Source organism: Sebastes umbrosus, chromosome 21 (genome assembly GCF_015220745.1).
Source record: "Sebastes umbrosus isolate fSebUmb1 chromosome 21, fSebUmb1.pri, whole genome shotgun sequence".
Classification (NCBI taxonomy): domain Eukaryota; kingdom Metazoa; phylum Chordata; class Actinopteri; order Perciformes; family Sebastidae; genus Sebastes; species Sebastes umbrosus.
This window is the reverse complement of record NC_051289.1, coordinates 11660933-11678582: the sequence shown is the minus strand read 5'-3', so window position 1 is coordinate 11678582 and position 17650 is coordinate 11660933. Positions and strand designations below refer to the sequence as shown.

Here is a 17650-nt window from a genome sequence, read left to right as displayed (position 1 = left end):
TTTGTGTTAGTTAATTTGAAATATTTGTTGCCTTTTTTTAGGATATGCAATACCAAAGCAAAATATTAATGCTATGATACTCTGTCTTGAAGACCATAGTGTCAAAATGTAGCCCAGTTTATTTAAATTTATTTATTTATTTAACTTTATTTTCTTTTAGTACCTTGGATTGTTTAAGTATATGTCCTCCCTTTTTCTCTGAATTCAATTGAAATTATAGTTTAAGAATGTAATAAAAACTAAGTAAAAAAAAAAAGAAAAATGTGGCCTAGTTAAAATGTTATCATTATTTCAGCTAACACTATGCTTTTATGGTGCATATTCTTAAATTAATCTGTTAAATTAAATTACCAGATAGTATTCCAGTATATAAATATTATAAACAATTCACTGACAGCAGGAGGAATAGGAGCTCATTTTTGCAGGATTTTCTTCTTCGTGGTATAATTTTGATTGGCAGGTAGTGGGCGGGGCTAATTCACTCTTCCTCCGGTGTCATTTTGAGTGGCCATTAGTGGGCGGGGCTTGTCAATTAACTCACAGGTGTGCTAATGCCTAGCAACGTCTGGAGGACATTTTGACCTGCTGTTTTCATTGATTTTGGGATCCACTACCTCAATTTTTTGCCTGTTCTTGGTTAAAAACTGTTCAACTGGATTTACATCGACCTATGTCAACAAGAAGAAGCATATCTCAGACATTACACCGACTGACAGAGCCTAAATCCAACTTCAGGTAAGCTAAACTCAGTTTATATAGTGAACCTGTGTTGTTAACTTCTGACTTCCTGGACCACATTTTCAACAGTGTCTTGCAGTAGGAGCAGGGAATGAAATTAGCACCTGCCAGCTGCCAAATAACAGGCTAAATGTTGGCTGTGGCAGGTAAAACTTTCAGGTCACCTGCCACCATGGCAGATTAGTTTTAAAAAACAATTCCTAAATTAAAAATAGTCAGTGATTAAGGTTACATGATCCATATTTCTACTGTCTGTTACCTCTGACTCAGTGTTTACTAGGGGGTAAGAAAATATTAAAAATATGGAGTATTGCAATATTATGTTTTGTGATACTGTATCGATTCTCAAAAACCCTGTATTGACTTCTAAGTTAGTTAATTAGTTTACAAGCAAATATTAACTCAGTCAATACTTTATTTTATTTGCAAAGAGAAATGCAGATCCTACTATTCTGATAGCATAAAAAAATAGTTTAGTTTACTCAGATTTTATACATGTGGCAGTGTGTTTTTTATACTATGACCATTTTCCTAAATTAGATTTTTTAAAAAATCAATATATTGCCTTGCTTACAGTACCACAATATGTCCCAATATATTGAATCGTAACCCCTGTATCATGATACGTATGGTATCGCCAGATTTCCTAACTTATATTAAGAAATATTAGTTTTAAAAAGCAATTCAAAATTCAAAATAGTCATTGATTAAGGTTACATGATCCATATTTCTACTGTCTGCTACCACTGACTCAGTGTTTACTAGAGGTGGACGAAAATATGTTATTGCAATATTGTGTTTTGTGATACTGTATTAATTCTGAAAAACCCTGTATTGAATTCTAATTAATAGTTTACATGCAAAGATTAACTCAGGAAATACTTTATTTGCAAAGATATGCAAATGCAGATCCTACTATAAATGCAAATGCAGATCCTACTATTCTGATTGCATAAAAAAAGTTAACTTTTTTATGCTAAGATTTTATGCATATAGCAGTGTTATTTATACTATGATAGTTTTCCTAAAATTAGATTTTTTTTAAATCGCAATATATCGCCGTACTTACAGTATCGCAATATATTGCATCGTAACCCCTGTATCGTGATACTTATCTTATCGCCAGATTCTTGCCAAAACACAGCCCTAGTTTTTACAATTCTAAAGCGTTCTACATAGACTTCAGAAGTGGCAGACAAAACAATTGTGTGGCTAGTAGAAATGTTCAGTGACCTGCCACAGTGGCACGTGAGGAAAAAAACTAATTTTAGACCCTGAGTAGGAGCGATATTTGATGCTAGACTGATGCAAATGTTCTAAATAGGCCTGTGGTTTATTTCTCCAAGAAGTTATATCAGCTAAGAGCTGCAACTCTTTATTATTTGTTGTATTAATCCGATGATTTCTTGATTACAATCTCAAAACATTGAAACATGACCATTGTTTTTGGTGACGTATTTAGATTAACATTCATTTGTATTATATATAATAGCATAAGCAGCACATCCTCACATTTAAGAAACTGGGTAATGTTTTTGAATCAAACAATGAATCAAATTAATTAATCAAAAATCAGATTAATGACTTGATTTAATCGTTTCAGCTCCAATATTGGCTCTAAATGTGATTTCCCACCATATATAAAGAAGCACAAGCGCTTGTTTTGTTGCCAAGCATTTTTAGATCTATGCAAGCAGCAATGGATATAATTTGGTGGTTTACACAGACATAACATAATCAACTCATCTTTTTGTTTTGAGTAAGTTTCAACTATATTGTCAGAGCGTTTGAGTGGAGTTTCATTCTGCAGCTGTATAGCCTGATGATGGTATTGTACATTTGGGACAATGGTAATTGCAGACGCACATAATAACATGTAAATAGCTCTGGGGAATAGAACTTTTTCAATTAGTTCCTCCTTGAAACAAGTTGTAGGCTGTAACAGTAGGACTATGTGGAGAATTTTGCAGTACAAAGCAGCTAGTGTATAGTAACTAGTAGTATTTACTTTAAAAATGTTAAAGACAAGATGTTTGCGTAGGATGACATGATGCAATATTTGGTTCGTTTGGTTTCTTTGGCCTCATTATAATTCTTTGGTTGGTCACTCTGCTCTGAGAAGAGAAAATGTGATGGCAAGTTTGAACCCGGTTGACCCTCAGAACCAAATGTTCCCTTTAGGACTTAATGAAGAAAATGTGAAGAAGGGCAATTGGGTTGATCCTGAGTGGAAATTTTGGCTTTGGGGTCTAATATGATTGGATTAAATCACACTGATTCATGAGTGAGCTCACACAGTTCCCATTGCTTTGTCAGATGAGGATTTTAATTTGAGCCTCACCTGATGGATGCCGGTAATTTATGCTGATTAGAAATAAAGCATCATATTTTCCTTTATCTCCCCCCACCCATCTGAACAGAAGAAGATTTTTCCAGAAGGGTATAAGGAGAGCGGTTGATTAGTTGTAATGTGACCGCAGTACCCCACAGGCTGAAATTTATGTCCTCCATTTGAACTGTGTCTGCGTGTGCTGTATACATCAGGTTTGTTAATGAAATTTGTCGCCAGGAGGGAGTCGCTGGCTGCGGTCGTTCAGCACCTTGACACATAATTGTGTGAAATCTAACCTTTCAAACTTCAAGTCAGCACTACTTTAATTGTAATATTATTATTCCCCCCCCATCAAAACATAATACATTGGGTTGTCTTTATGGATTATTGCTTTCAGACTGTTGATAAACTATTAGAAATAATGAAATTGTGTTTTATTTAATTATTGTTAATATTGCCTGCTCTGTTGCTGTAAATGTTACAGAAGCACAGATGAAAAACAATTTGTTTTACATGGGCCAGCATGCAGCAACACCACTGTACCTGCTGTGGGTGTGGATGAGTGTTAAAGTGAGTTCAGTGCTGTGCTGCAGTAGCATGTGGAGCTGTGTATGCTGCTGTCCTCTCCGTCCTGTCTGTGAGTGTATGACTGACAGGTGTCAGGCTTGTCACGGCTTCCCAGGCTGCTGTGGGTGAGATGTGCGGGGACAGGGAGAGATGGAGGCGGCGGACGGGAGGGACGGCGAGAGAGTCTGTCATTTCATTCAGGCTTTTCCCTTTCTGACACGCATCCTCACCCCCGTATTGTCTATCAGCATCAGCAGATGACTGACAATGGAACTGCTCAGCTACGGACAGGCCCACATCAAGACTGCGTGCGTGTCTTTGTACAGCGTGTATCTGAATGGCTTACGCAAGTGTTAACACGTGAGAAAATGCCATGCCGCTGCTTTTGCGAGATCAGCATATCCTCACAGTGATGATCAGATGTTGCAGTGTTAGCATACAACGGAGCCTGCTGCCTCCTCACTGCCCTCTGCCCTTTACACTCACTCACTGACTCGACTCTGGCCATCAAAATGCTGTGTGCTTTCCAAAAACGTGATTTCACAAATGGAAAAACAGCATCTGCTTTCCTACAGTTTCACATATGGCGGCCATAGCTGCTCATATGAACTGAAGCAGGTAAGAAGGGTAGGGGGGTGGCCCCTGGGGACCTTGAACAGAGGGCCTGGCCCTGGGGACTCTGTTGGGCCACTCTGCAGTGAGGACCACGCTGTCCCGAGCCAGATGAACCTGCATATGAAATGAGGCCAGAGAGCTCGGGACCTTGAACATGGAGGAGAGGAGAGGAGAGGAGAGGAAGAACATCCGTTGTGTGCTAGTTAGAAAAGGCTTATTGGAGTGGGATGATTTTAGTTAATGTTGCAGCAACATAGGAGTTTACTCAAGATGATGTGTTCAAGGTTAATGATAACAAGCATGGCATTTTCTTTAGCATTGCCAGGCCTATCTTGTTCACACTGTGATTGTGCCAGAAGATGGTTGTGGTTAAAACTATTATTATTCTCATATATATATATAAAAAAGATTTTGTAGTTTGAATTTCTAAAATTCAGCAATTTGGGGTGGTGTGGTGAGACAGGAGGGGATAATTCATACTGTAGTTCTTGTTACCTGTCAACAAGGTTATGTTTTGCTCCTGTTTGTTCGTCTGTTAGTTTGCATGTAATTTGATGTCAAATTTGGCCAAGGACCAAGGAAAAATCTGAATCTAGGCATCTTTTAAGGGATTTTCGTAACATTGTAAGATGCAGCATTTAAATAATTTTTTTTCTTCTTGTAAACTAAAGCACTCAGGTGAATAGAAGAAGTCTGGAAGGTGTAGTGTATGATTGAAGATAACAAATTTAGAAAATTTAGCCTCCATGGCAGTGGTTTTTACTCTTAAGTGCGTTGCGTATTTTAAGGCTAGCATATGTAGGTTTTGTGTTGTCATGATACTTGAATTTCTAACTTTGATGCAATACCTTGAAAAATGTTGATATTCAATACCATTGGAAACAAGACTCGGTCAAACCCGAGCATATGGCAGGACCATGTACGGTCACTCTGTGAATTTGTGGCTAAATTGTTACACAAATAGTCAGTGGTCATGTCTATAATGTTAAATCCAGCGTTACATGTCCACCAGGTCAAATTTTAGATTTTTATTAAAAGATAAATAGTGGTGTGTGTGTCAACTCGCTGTGGGAGAGAAGAGAGAGCAGCTAGTACCCGTGTATTGATACTGCGGAAAATGAGTATTGAAACCTTTTCAAATATTCAGTATCTATACTTTGATGTTTTTGACCGAACAGTAGTAGGTTTGACAGTCTGACTCAGAACATTGAGGTTATCATTAATTCAAACTTTCAAATGCAAATTTACAGTGGGAACCTGCAGCTCTCACTTATAAATTCATTCATTCATTTCTGCATGACGACGCAACACTTGACTTGACCCGCCTCTTTTGCTTAATGCAGTCTCTCCAATGTCCAGCCAGTTTGACCTCTTATTCAGGACATATTGTTTGTTTATAGTCTTGTACTCTAACTGTATCGTGATAGCAGTGAAGTGATTGAGCCTGTATAATTAAGAGCTTTGGTGGACTGCGGTTGTTATCCTTTTTGCCATACTAGTGCCTGCAGTTTATGTTACAACCCACGTTACTTCCTGTCCCCTCCTGCTATTTTGGTCTGACTGCAACTTAATGCTGTGTCTACACCATGCCCACACATCCGATCCTCCTCCCTGAGGTGTTTTAGGTGTAGTCATGTTATCTTCTTTTTTTTCCCCCTTTCCCTCCTCTCCCCCGCCTCTGGTCTCGCTCTCCTGGCGGCATTACTGGTGATCACAGCGTGACAGACCGTCCTTGGGGAGCCAGGAGCACCGTTTACAACTCTTTTGGTGTCAATGCCTCCTGTCTGCTCCGATTTCCACCTCACTACTACTGTACCTCCTGCACTTGTCCCTACTCAGGACGTGCACATCTATTATACAGAGGGGATGATCGTTCAGAGTGAATGTTGGCAGAAAAATACACTGGTAACCTCTTTTAAACAATCATACAGATGCACACGCACTCACACAGACAAACACACACACGTCCACAATTATCAGTCGGTTAAATCATTACCAATATCCACCTGTAGGCAACCCAGAGTAGAAATGTGTAATGATTGCTAATTGCCTTGTTAGTATGAAAACAAAGCAGCGTTTTCTTTTTTTTTTTCTTGTGCTGAAGGGCTAAATTACCAGGAAACAAACAAGTGGAGGGGAACATGTGAATAAGGATGTTTTTACATGAGCATCTGTGGATACAGCTGCCGCTCGCTCTGACCATCCTGCCTTCTCCTCTCTCTTTTTCTCAGGCTCAAACAAACAAAACCAAACAAGACAGCAGCCTCATGTGCCCATTTTGGGTAAGTGTTATAATCCACAGGCCCAGTTGTTTATGACACCAGTTCATGTCTTTTTGTCTTTGTGAGCAGTCGAGAGCCACATCCATCTACCTCTTATGATGTCCCCCCGTGGAAAGATCTCCTTTTTATGAGTTTTTCTGTGAAACAGTGAACCAGCACTACTATACAGAAACAAAAGTGTGGCAGATTGAAGTTACCACTAGCGTATCCTCTGGTAATGACGATAACAAATAGCACTCCTGGGCATTTGTTTCTTCTACAGTACAGTGTGTGAGTAAAACTTAAGCAGAAGCTGTCATGCTGATGATGAAACACACACTCACTTGCTTCCATGGTCTATCTTTTACTCCGTTTCTCCTCGCGCCTCCCTCTTCGTCCCCAGAGAAATGTGTTTACCTCGGCAGTCACCTGCCACTGCGGGAGCTAGAATGAGATTCAGTAGCCTTTTGTCCCAATCAGCTTTTCCTATCAGGCTAAATGCTCTCTGGAGACGGAGCTTATTACATGACACGATCCTCAGAGTAGATAAATGGTCCTCCATGTCACAAGCCGGACCCCACTTGTTGGGAGGGGGTGGGTGTGGGCGAGGAGACAGACAGCTTTGGGCCCAAGAGATGAAAGGACCCCACAGCCTTACTGACGTTTTAATCAAAAACAGTTAGCACTGAATCAGTCTGTTTGCAGGCAGAGATGCAGGGAGGCTTTTCAATGGCGCCTATTGAAAATATGCAAGGATTGAAATGCAGACCTCGCTGACATATAATTTACCTGCTGTCAGTCTGTATGGGCCTGTTTTATCATGAGTGCTTGTTGTGATGCCCCTCTCCCCAACACACCACCACTGAAGCCTGACACACACCCCCCTCCCTTCCCTTCACATCTTCTGCCACCTGTTTCAACCTCAGCTGATGTGTTGAAAAGTGATATGAGATGCATTACTTAGGTCTTCTTTTAGGGTTATATGAGTCCGTAGTGAAGTTAGTCTGAGGTCAGTTCTTTTAGTGAGTTGTCATCATGCTATAGACAGCCCGTCAACACAGTGTCATACTACAGGACAGCTAATTTGTGTTTGAGGACAGAGGAAGAGTGACCGATAGAAGAATAATGCAGATGTTGAGGTAGTTATGTGGATGTGAGAGTATTATTTTAAAAGGCCTGCACACTTAAATGTGTGTTTTCAGTTATTCAGCTGGTTAGACCTGTGCTCAGGTTGAAGGTGGGTGGGGCTATACTGTGAATTGTTATTAATGGCTACAGCCACCCAGAGAAAAGGTCAGGTCCACCTTAAAGGTCAGTTCACCTTAAGTGAGCCTGGGCCGAAGTTGTTGCTAAATTTGGGGCTACCACATTCACTTTAATCAGCAATGGCAAGCAAGCTGTAGCGGCCAGATTAATTATGACGGTGCAAAGGAGGAAGTGAGGTGTATTATAGAGTGTCAAACTCTATTGACACCTAACCAAGTTGATTTTATGCCTAACCAAACCTTAAAAATAGCACTGTAACATGATAAATGATCAGTATTTTAAACATTAAAAGTCAAGTATTTTAGAATGCAGGATTATAGCAATTAAAACATTGTTAGCAGTGTTTCTCTTAGGATGATGGCCATATGTACTGTGTATAATTCATATCCTGCGTATAGTATTTTTACTCTACATGCCGCATCACAGTATGAAATATGTATTGTAACATGCTGGTAGTTGACCTCCATTTACCTCCGTCACATCTGATTTATCCCTCAGGTTTAGAATGTTTAGAGAAATGTTATACACCGGGAATCTCAAACATTAGCATTTCTGTTAAATTATTAATTTTGCACGCTTTTAATCTGAGTCAGAGAATGCAGCGAACAATTCTCCACACTCAGAACTCAGAACTACACAACTAATTGTTAAACACACTCCACTGGGTTTTAAAGATGTTGTCACAGACTTTTCCATCAAACATTAACGCGTGGTACCGATGATTTCATGCAGTTCGCTCTTAACATCTCGCTTTTAATGACGCTCTGAAAAAAACATTAAAACTAATCGTAAATTACAAAATGATAATGGGAGGAGGGAGAGGGAGAGAAGGCTCTGCTCCCCGACCGGTCATAAGTTGATCATCTTAAGCTCCGAGCTGCAGGTAGGCGGTGACAGCTGCTTAATTTGGTTTTGTCACCGGGGTGACTTAATCCTGTAACGGGCCCCAGCGACAGCGGCCTCACAGACGGTTGAGAGACGGAACGGCACTCTAGTTGCCCGTTTACAGATGCAGCAATAGAAACCAAGGTCACTTTAATTAACTGCCAAATTACAATTTAAACGATAATACTAATCACTCACTTTTGCGGTAGCAAGAAGCTACTAGCTGTCATGTTAATTTAAGGCTGCGGGGGAAAATGGACGTTTCCACCTCTGCCTCACAGTAGGGCCCGGGTCTGCGCTGCCCTGTTTTCATTTGCTCTGTGTGCTGCCACTTTCCCAGATCAATAACAGCATGACCTAACTGTTTTCTACAGTTTTTCCTTACTGTAGTCTCTATCCCAACATCCCCACCCCTGTCTGTTTGGTTTTCCTCTCCCATTTAATCTCTCTCCTCCTCTCCCTCTTCACTCTCTCTGAAGGATTTCAATTAGACGCCACTGATGCCTTTGTCTGTGTGTATTCCCTGTTGTTGGGCTAGATAGACTAAAGGGCCTCACTGCTGCAGCCTTTCACTTTCAAGTGTCTGCTGTTGAAGTGAATGGTACGCTCAAATTCACAGAGACTTCTCAAATTCGTAGTTCATGGTTTTGACCAGTGGGCTACCTTCGGGTCTGAGAAGTGAAGCCAATACTGAAGTGCCTTAAACTTGCATTCTTTCTAATAGCCAGCAGGGGGCGACTCCTCTGGTTGCAAAAAGAAGTCAGATTGTATAGAAGTCTATGAGAAAATAAGCCTACTTCTCACTTGATTTATTACCTCAGTAAACATTGTAAACATGAGTTTATGGCCTCAATTGCTTCTTCAAATACAGCATGATGTTAATTTAGTAAATTCTGGTCCCATTTAGAGTCAAATAGACCATAAAGCAGGGGATGCTTTAGGGCGTTGCTATCTTGGGATTGACAGGTTGCTACCACGGCGTTGTCCGGTCTGGGAATTGTCTGTGTTTTTGTATTAGAGCTTTAACTATTTCACAGAGTTTCTCAGTTCATGACAGTTAATTATAACATTTTGGTTGCCTTAAAATGTCTTATTCAGCGTTCGGTTGTAGTTAGCTCCGCCCTCTAGTGTCACTTCTGGTTGCAAAAACCAAGACGGTGACGGCCAAAATGACTAAGTAGAGGCTTCAAAACGGCAGTCCACAAACCAATGCGTGACGTCACGGTGACTAAGTCCACTTCTATACAGTCTATGGTTTTGACTAAATCTATTAAATTTAAGTGCATAATCACATCAACAGGAAACGAACAACAGGAAATTGCCTGGAATGATCACTGTTGTCTTTGAGGTTTATTATCAACGCAGTCATGTTTTGAATTTTGGTTTTGTTGAGCAATAGTTAAGATATTGTTGTATTATTTTCCAGTAGCATTCAGTACATTATGTAATATACAAGTTTAGTACAACGCTAAGTACAAGAATTTTAGGGCTGCAACTAACGATTTGTTTCATTATCAATTAATCTGCAAATTTCTTTCTAAATTAATCATTTTATCTATAAAATATGAAAAAAGTAAACAATGCCCGTCACTATTTCACAGACCCCAAATTGACAAATTTGAAATTGCTTTTTTTGCCCAACCATTGGTCTGAAACTGAAAAATATTCAGTTAACTTTGATAGCTGATTAAAAAAAACAGCAGTTAGTCACATTTAGAAGCTGGAATCAATTATCTATTTCTTTTTTGTTGATTAAAAGATGAATTGATGACTCATTTCAGCTCTACCCTCCATGACTTTGATTCCTGGAGTCTTTGTTTTGTGGTGTAGAGACTAGGTAAGTTCCAGACCATGGGATATTTATTCTAGCCAACCTCCACCCCATTACAGTTACTGCCCATCTGCCACTGCTGCCACTCGGAGCCCTCCTAAAGGTTACTCATTTACATATTGGGAGGCGGGGGGGTGGGCAGCGTCCACTGATAACAGAGCTTCAATCAATCAGTGCTTCATGATTAGTCCCATGTAAAATCCCAGCAGTTGGTTAAAACTCTGCCTGCTTGCCTCGTTGCCACTTTTCAAATGAGGTCCTGGAATGCCACGACAACTAACTGGAGACAACTGAATGGAAAAATTCATAATTTCTCGGATAAATTATGACTGGGTGCCTGAAATTGATTTATTATTGTGATCGTTAGCCATATGGCACAGGCTGCTTCCCCCCTCCTAACATTCAAAAATGTGCGATTACAGGGCTAGGTCAGCGCAACCTTTACCATCGCACAAATGAATCTCAGTCTAATCAGAAGGGAAGGACAACAAAGAAATTTAACTTGTATATCTTAATATAAAGCCGCATTCACAATGAAACAGTGGGGGATATGAATACAATTTACACTCTGTACAGTGTCCTGATGTGTCTAAAGATGGAGAGGACAGAATTATGGTATTTTTTATATTTAATGGAATCTAAATTAAGATTGCTTTTTGTTCTCGGAAAATTAGTTGACAAAACAATATCATGACAAGGTCCATTTAGTAGCATTTCTAGAGCTTTCAATCATATCACACAAAATATAGGTACATGTTGAAACTTCCATTTTTCTGAGCACTTTTAGGCCTAAACATTGGGATTGAAATTCATTCTTGATCTTGGAAACAGCAGTTGACAAATAATCCCACATCATGGTTCATTTAGAAGCTTTTGGAGCTTTCAATCATAAATACATGATCTTCATCAGTGGAAAGAGTTTACCATTTTTTAAGCACTTTAAACCTGCAATAACTGTAACAATAATAATTACGGAAACAATCTCTAAACATTGACAAATCTGCATCTCTTAAGTTAATATGCCAACTTGTTAGTTTTGGTTCTTTAGCTGCTAAATGCTCCCCTATGTAGGCCTGTCACGATAACTACTTTTGTTTGACGACATATTGTTCCAGAAATAATTAAATTGATAAAAGATATTATTGTCATTTTAAGACTATTTTATGCCACTGATATAACGATAATATAACATAATAGCATAATAATGCAAGTACAACCTCTCAGAGAGCAATAAACTTTTAATTATTAAAGATATTCAGACATTAGAATGTGAAAAATATAAAAATTTCCTAAATAAATAAAACAAATGAAATAAAACCACACATAAATAATTATTAAACATGTTTATTCTGGCATCATGTTGGCTAAAATATTAACATTCTTATGTAAATAAACGCGCATGTAAACCAACGGGCAATATCATGATAAGTCGATAATGTAATTATCGTGACATGCCTACAACTATGTTCATGAGCTAGTCACTAACTTTGTCTGTTTTCCCTTTGGTGCAGAGCAGGTGGTGTACAGTGGGGTCTTTAGAGCCTTTTTGGCTGAACTGCTGTGTCTGAAAATAACGCTGAGAGTGGTGAGAGTGAATCAAAACAATGAGCTGAAAGGCACTAAAACGCTCCATAGAGTGGAACTGCAGAGTCGGTTGATAATTCTCTGTGGATTTGCAGTAACCTTTTTCACACACACACACACACACACACACACACACAAACACACATACTCATTTGATCCATTATTATAAAGATATTGATTACAGAGACTTGAAGGACGTTTTGATGGAAATGTTGTTTATTAAGGATTTGTTGTCGGTCTTAAGAAGCCTTAGTTTAACAACGTAAATTTAGAAAATTAGACTGACAACCATCGCGATGTTCCCTTTCTCACTAAGGGGGATGAATGGACAACCTTACATGATATTTAATGAAATCCTTTTTGATCTTGCTCCAGACTCTTGTCATCTTCTCAGAAATGTGCCCTCTTGAGTCCTCACCCCTCCTCCTTATTGCACAAGCAATTATACCAAAAGTTAAAGCTTTAGGAAAAAAATATTGTATTTGTAATTATTTGCATGTGGCCTGCCAACATTTACATTATCATCGCCGTCTCATAATAATTGCCTGGTTCTTCCCATTGGCTCAGGGCAATGTTGTATTAGATTGTAATCTCCAACACTGTTTCCTGACACAAACTTGATGTGTCACCGTGATTGGCATGGAGGAGATGACATGACAGAGCTGGTTTTGGGGGACTGACAGATAGTTGGCAGGTTAAGGCTCCCCTGTTGGGTGCTGCGCTGCCTCAGGACAGTCACCTGTCAACTCAGGTGAAGGCTCGTCATAGCTGATGACTGGGAGCAGCAGAGTGGATATAATGGGATGAGCAGACTGACACAGACGTAGTGCAGGACTCCCTTTGTCTGTGGGCAAAGGAGTAGACCTTGCTTCAGTCAAGTGTGCCGCCATGCTGAATAACGAGTATAAAGAGTTTTAGCACTGTGGGTGATGTGCTGGCATTTATATCCTGAGTAAGATAACTTAACATACAACTCAGAAAACTTATTCACATTTTGCTTTCTTTTGTCAGATATTATCCACAAATGATCCAGCTTCGTCACAAGTGAGAGGCTTCATAGTCCACACATCTTTCCAGAGCTCATCTAGACAACGTAAAGAACATCCACTGGTGAAATGAAGGTTTGTGCTTGTGTGTTTGACCGTATAAGTGCGTGTCTGTGATTTTTGGGAGTTGGGGTCCGGGGGCCTCTCTGCGTGTCGACCCAATCGCTGTTGCCGTTTTTGTTGAGTTTCCTCAAAAGACCGTCCTGCCAAGCACAGAGGGAGCATGTGTCCATCAAAGTCAGGCTGATACGAGGCGTGAGGGCTGAGGCCTGCTCGTGAGATGGAAGGGTGGGACTGACTCATGCAGAAGCTCAGGAATCAGCATGTCACTCTCAGCACAGCACACTGCCACTGTGCATCAACACTGACTCTGTGGAGAAACTTCTGGATCACATTCAAATACAATATGTAACAATATCAAGTGATGAGCACGACAAATATTAGTCCACATTAAGGAACAACATGTACAGTGTTGCTGTTTATTCGGAGGAACATTTGAAAGATGTGTCACAAGTAGATCTACTGGTGAAGATGCACCTAAATCCACAATAAACTAGCCTTTTTGGTTATCTTCTCTAATTTATATTATATGTTTTTTATAAAACCAGTATATTAGTGTTGGACATAAGGCAAAAAGGATATCTGTTAAGGTGCAAAATATTTTATTATTTAGTGTGATACAATATGATGATGCTTGTCCATTTACTCATCATATTTTATTAAAAAATGTGGTGATATTATACCATTTTTTAATTTAGATTTCCATTTTTATCTGGAGGTAAAAGTTAGATTTTGATATAAATAGAAGACTTTTTTGTCATTTTAATTCACCAATTAGACAGTTAATGGCTGCATGAGCTAAACTTGGAATAGAGATCAACCAATAGGGTTTTTTTTCTAAGGCTGACCCAAATGCTTCAAAGCTGTGACTGTTGCTATGGTAATCAACGTCCAAATCAGTATTCGAATGCATCGTGTTTTATTTTTTTTTATAATATATACATTACACCAAAAATCCCAAATAGCACATGAGATAAGGAATAGTAATACCACATTATTCATTATGCATCAACATGAATTATTATGAGTTATTCTCAGAGGGATAGTGCTGTTTGTTGTGTGTGTAGAGGGTGTGTGTTTTGTTGCGGCGCTGTCCTGGGTACTGAAACGCTGCGGAGGAGATTGATAGACAGATCGTCTCAACAAAGCCAGGTCTTTTATTTTAGATGTTGGTATCATATCAGTATATTTATCATTTGTTTATAAGCCTACATATTAGCAAATTTGTTTTCATGGGCTATCACTTTAATTTATTTGATGTGATTATTTTACATTTTGTGCAAAGGAAAATCCTTAATGTCCGATTTCTGTCCTCGTCTCTCATTAGACAATAATGGCAATGTAAAGTACAATATAAGTAAATAATGACCGCAAGTTTGAGGAAAGTTTCACAGCTTGTGTTGTCGTCGTCGTCGTCTCCCCTCCCACCGCCGTTTTAATGCACAGGCGAGGCTTACCAGAGCTCAAGCCCGATGGCCGCAACGGGATGCTCCGCTTGTAAAGACGCTACGGCAGCAAGGTTTTTTACTCCGATACAACTTTCCACGAGAGGAACATTTTTTTTTTTCCAGCAGCTGTCTGACTGAGATCTGTTTCTCTTTTCAATGACTGAATGGGTAAAGGGTGAGAGGCGACTGACACTTGTGAAGAGAAGGAGGTTCTCATCCTTTCTCTCTCTTTTCCTCTCTGTGTGTGTGTGCGTGTGCATAACCACACATTATGTGTGAGACAGATTGATACAGTTGGCCTACAGTGAGCCAGCCTGTACCTTTTGGTGACGCAGTCTCTGTAACGTAACATATAGCCTACAATGCGCCCCCCGGCTGACTCATATGAACTGGTTCAAACGCGGGTTGAATGGTGAAGAAAATATCAATACTCATGAGTATCGTGATACAGTATCATGTTCTGCGATACTGTATTGATTCTCCAAAATCCTGTATCGATTCTTAATTAACCTCTTAATATCTGACGCTATCGTGTCTGTCAGAGGTTGTAGCGGGCTCAGTTTTAAAGCTAGAGTGAAGATACTGGCATCATATGAAACTAGAAAACCTAAGGAATCCATTGGTACCAACCATGTAATATGTCGCCGCTAAAGTTTTGGCGAGGGAAAACTGTCTTTCACCTCAATATATGTGAATGTAAATGGGTTCTATGGGTACTCCAGAGTCTCCCCTTTTACAAACATGCCCACTTTATGATAATCACATGCAGTTTAGGGCAAAACCATGCCATTTTTTGCATGCAGTATAAATGTGTTATTTTTGCCTGTTTCTAAAATTGTGTATTTGAGTATTTCTGTATACTGGGGTCACTAAATTGGGAATGACTGGAAAGCTGAGACTCATGTGGATCCAATAAGTCCAATTGTATTCATTTGTATTGATGTTAGTCCCCACAGTAGCATTTCACATAGTGACTTTTTTACTCTTTTATCTGCACTTTTTAATGTTTTGATGTAATTTATTATCACGCTGCAGCATCTCCTCTGCTCTCTGTGTCGGGGATGAGCTCCTCCATATACACACAACCACACACACATACACACACTCACCAGCTGGTGCTCACCTGTCTGCTGTCCACCTATTCTGTAGCAACAGTTCTCTATATCTCCTTGTCAAATCATCTGCTTGGTCCCACAGGCCCCGAGCTTCCATCAGTAGGGCCTGTCAGTTATGAGGTCCGATCTGTATTCATAACTTCTGTCAAAGCAGTCTGCCCTCCCAGCCTCTGTGAAGAGCAGCAGCAGCAGTGCTCAGTAACCTGGATATAATCTCTATAACCTGCTCAGATTATGCGGCTTCGTGGCCAGATACAGAGGTATACCATTTGAGTGTTACTGACTCAATGGTTCTGAATCACGCTACCCTCCTTCATCTGAGTCATTCGATTTATGAATTATGGATTGTTTCACTCTGAAAGGTAGGGTTTGTCATGTTGGTAGAGGAAACCGTGGGCAACATTATGAGTGTTGTGGCACTATTTTGAGAGGTAAAAACACGTGACATCTGTAAGCAATAACCGGGAAATACATTTTAATAATTTTTACCGGTACTCAGTGAACTTTTTCAAGCATGTTGTCCTGACAGCGTGGTGGAACAATAATATATGCAGTAGAAACTAAATTCAGCAGTAATCAAAGGTAATTGTGTGGTAATTACAGCAGAGTCCCCGGATCACTTTGTGAGAAGCTTGTTTTCATCTTGTCCCTGTCATCACACATTGCTGCAGGTGATTTTTCAGCTCCACTCTGTTCAGGGGCAAACTTCAAACGGGACATCTGCATTGTAAAAATGTAGATATGTATTTGTCTTTGTTGGGAGATTTCTAAGGTCAGCAGCAGCCCCTTGGTGCATTCAGCTAAACCTTGCCACAGGAAGGTTGATTCCCACTGGTGAAGTGCACATGAAGGTGCTGCCCATGTTTTACCTTTCCCTCTGAGGGGTGGATTTAATCAGTGTGCAGTCAAGAAAACCACTTGTTAATTAATGAGACCTCCATGAGAGATCAGCATTCAACATGCCAAAGCCTCTCAGATTCAGAACTTCAGAACAAAACCGTGGTCAACAGTGGTCGCCTCAAGGCTGTGCTGAGTATTTATTTGTTGTTTTATTTAGCATGTTGTTTTTTTTCCTCATTGCGGGCCCGACTGGGGGCATCTTAATTCTCTAAATGACTTTTTAAGTAGTGCCTCTGCTCTGCATGACCCCGCTGAGTGACAGGCCATTCTAATCCTTTTTCACCAGGGGAAACAGCCTTCATTGCAGCCTCTGGTCAGTTTGTTTTGCCTGAGCCCACAACATACGGCATTTAACACTCTCATAATTAAGTAGCTGAAGCCAAAGAGTTCTGCTTAATCTGAGGCCATAGGCTGGCGCGGATTGACAGATGAGCAGCAGGACAGTTGAGGTCCTGCTAACATTATTAATGCACACATAAAAATGATTACAACAGCTGTGAACAGACCTGAAACAGCGAAGAATTTGGATTAATCTCTGAATAAAATTATAGTAGTATTTGACGTATTAACAGGTCAGTTTTCGTTTAATTACAGCAAAATCAATGTATTTGACGGAGATAAGCACTCAAACAATAATTACATGCAGTATTTGGGAGTCTTGACAGTGTCCCTGCTTGCCGTTTATCCTGGTCTTTTCTAGCCAACTGGGTGAAGGATACTCTGCCTGTTTCCCCACCCAAACTCTCGGTCCCATCTGCTCACAGAAAGGCACAACATTTGTCAAAGTAGACTGGATAATGGCTTTGGCATCCTTATTATAATCTCAGCATAATCTTCATTTGTCCACTTTTGGCACCGGGACACTTCTGGGTTTGGGAAACCGGTCAGGACTCTTAAGTGTCCTCGTTTCGTTTTCATTAGCTCAAATCTGGGCATGAAAGCTCATTTGATTCCAATTTAAAACATGGTGGTTCGGTGTTTTTCAGAAGCACACGGAGAGCT

At 39.9% G+C, this 17650-nt stretch overlaps 1 protein-coding gene across 5 annotated transcripts in view; it reads left to right on the top strand.

Moving 5' to 3' along the window:
- Positions 1–525: 525 nt before the first annotated feature.
- The window catches only part of LOC119480276, a 117857-nt gene continuing 100732 nt past the window's right edge, over positions 526–17650 (top strand). For all 5 annotated transcript variants that reach the window (XM_037756402.1, XM_037756398.1, XM_037756403.1 and 2 more), the window contains exons 1-2: positions 526–735; positions 6484–6534. In XM_037756402.1, coding sequence (XP_037612330.1) covers positions 6520–6534 — 15 coding nt within the window. In that variant the 5' untranslated portion in view covers positions 526–735; positions 6484–6519. The remainder of the gene's footprint in view (positions 736–6483; positions 6535–17650) is intronic.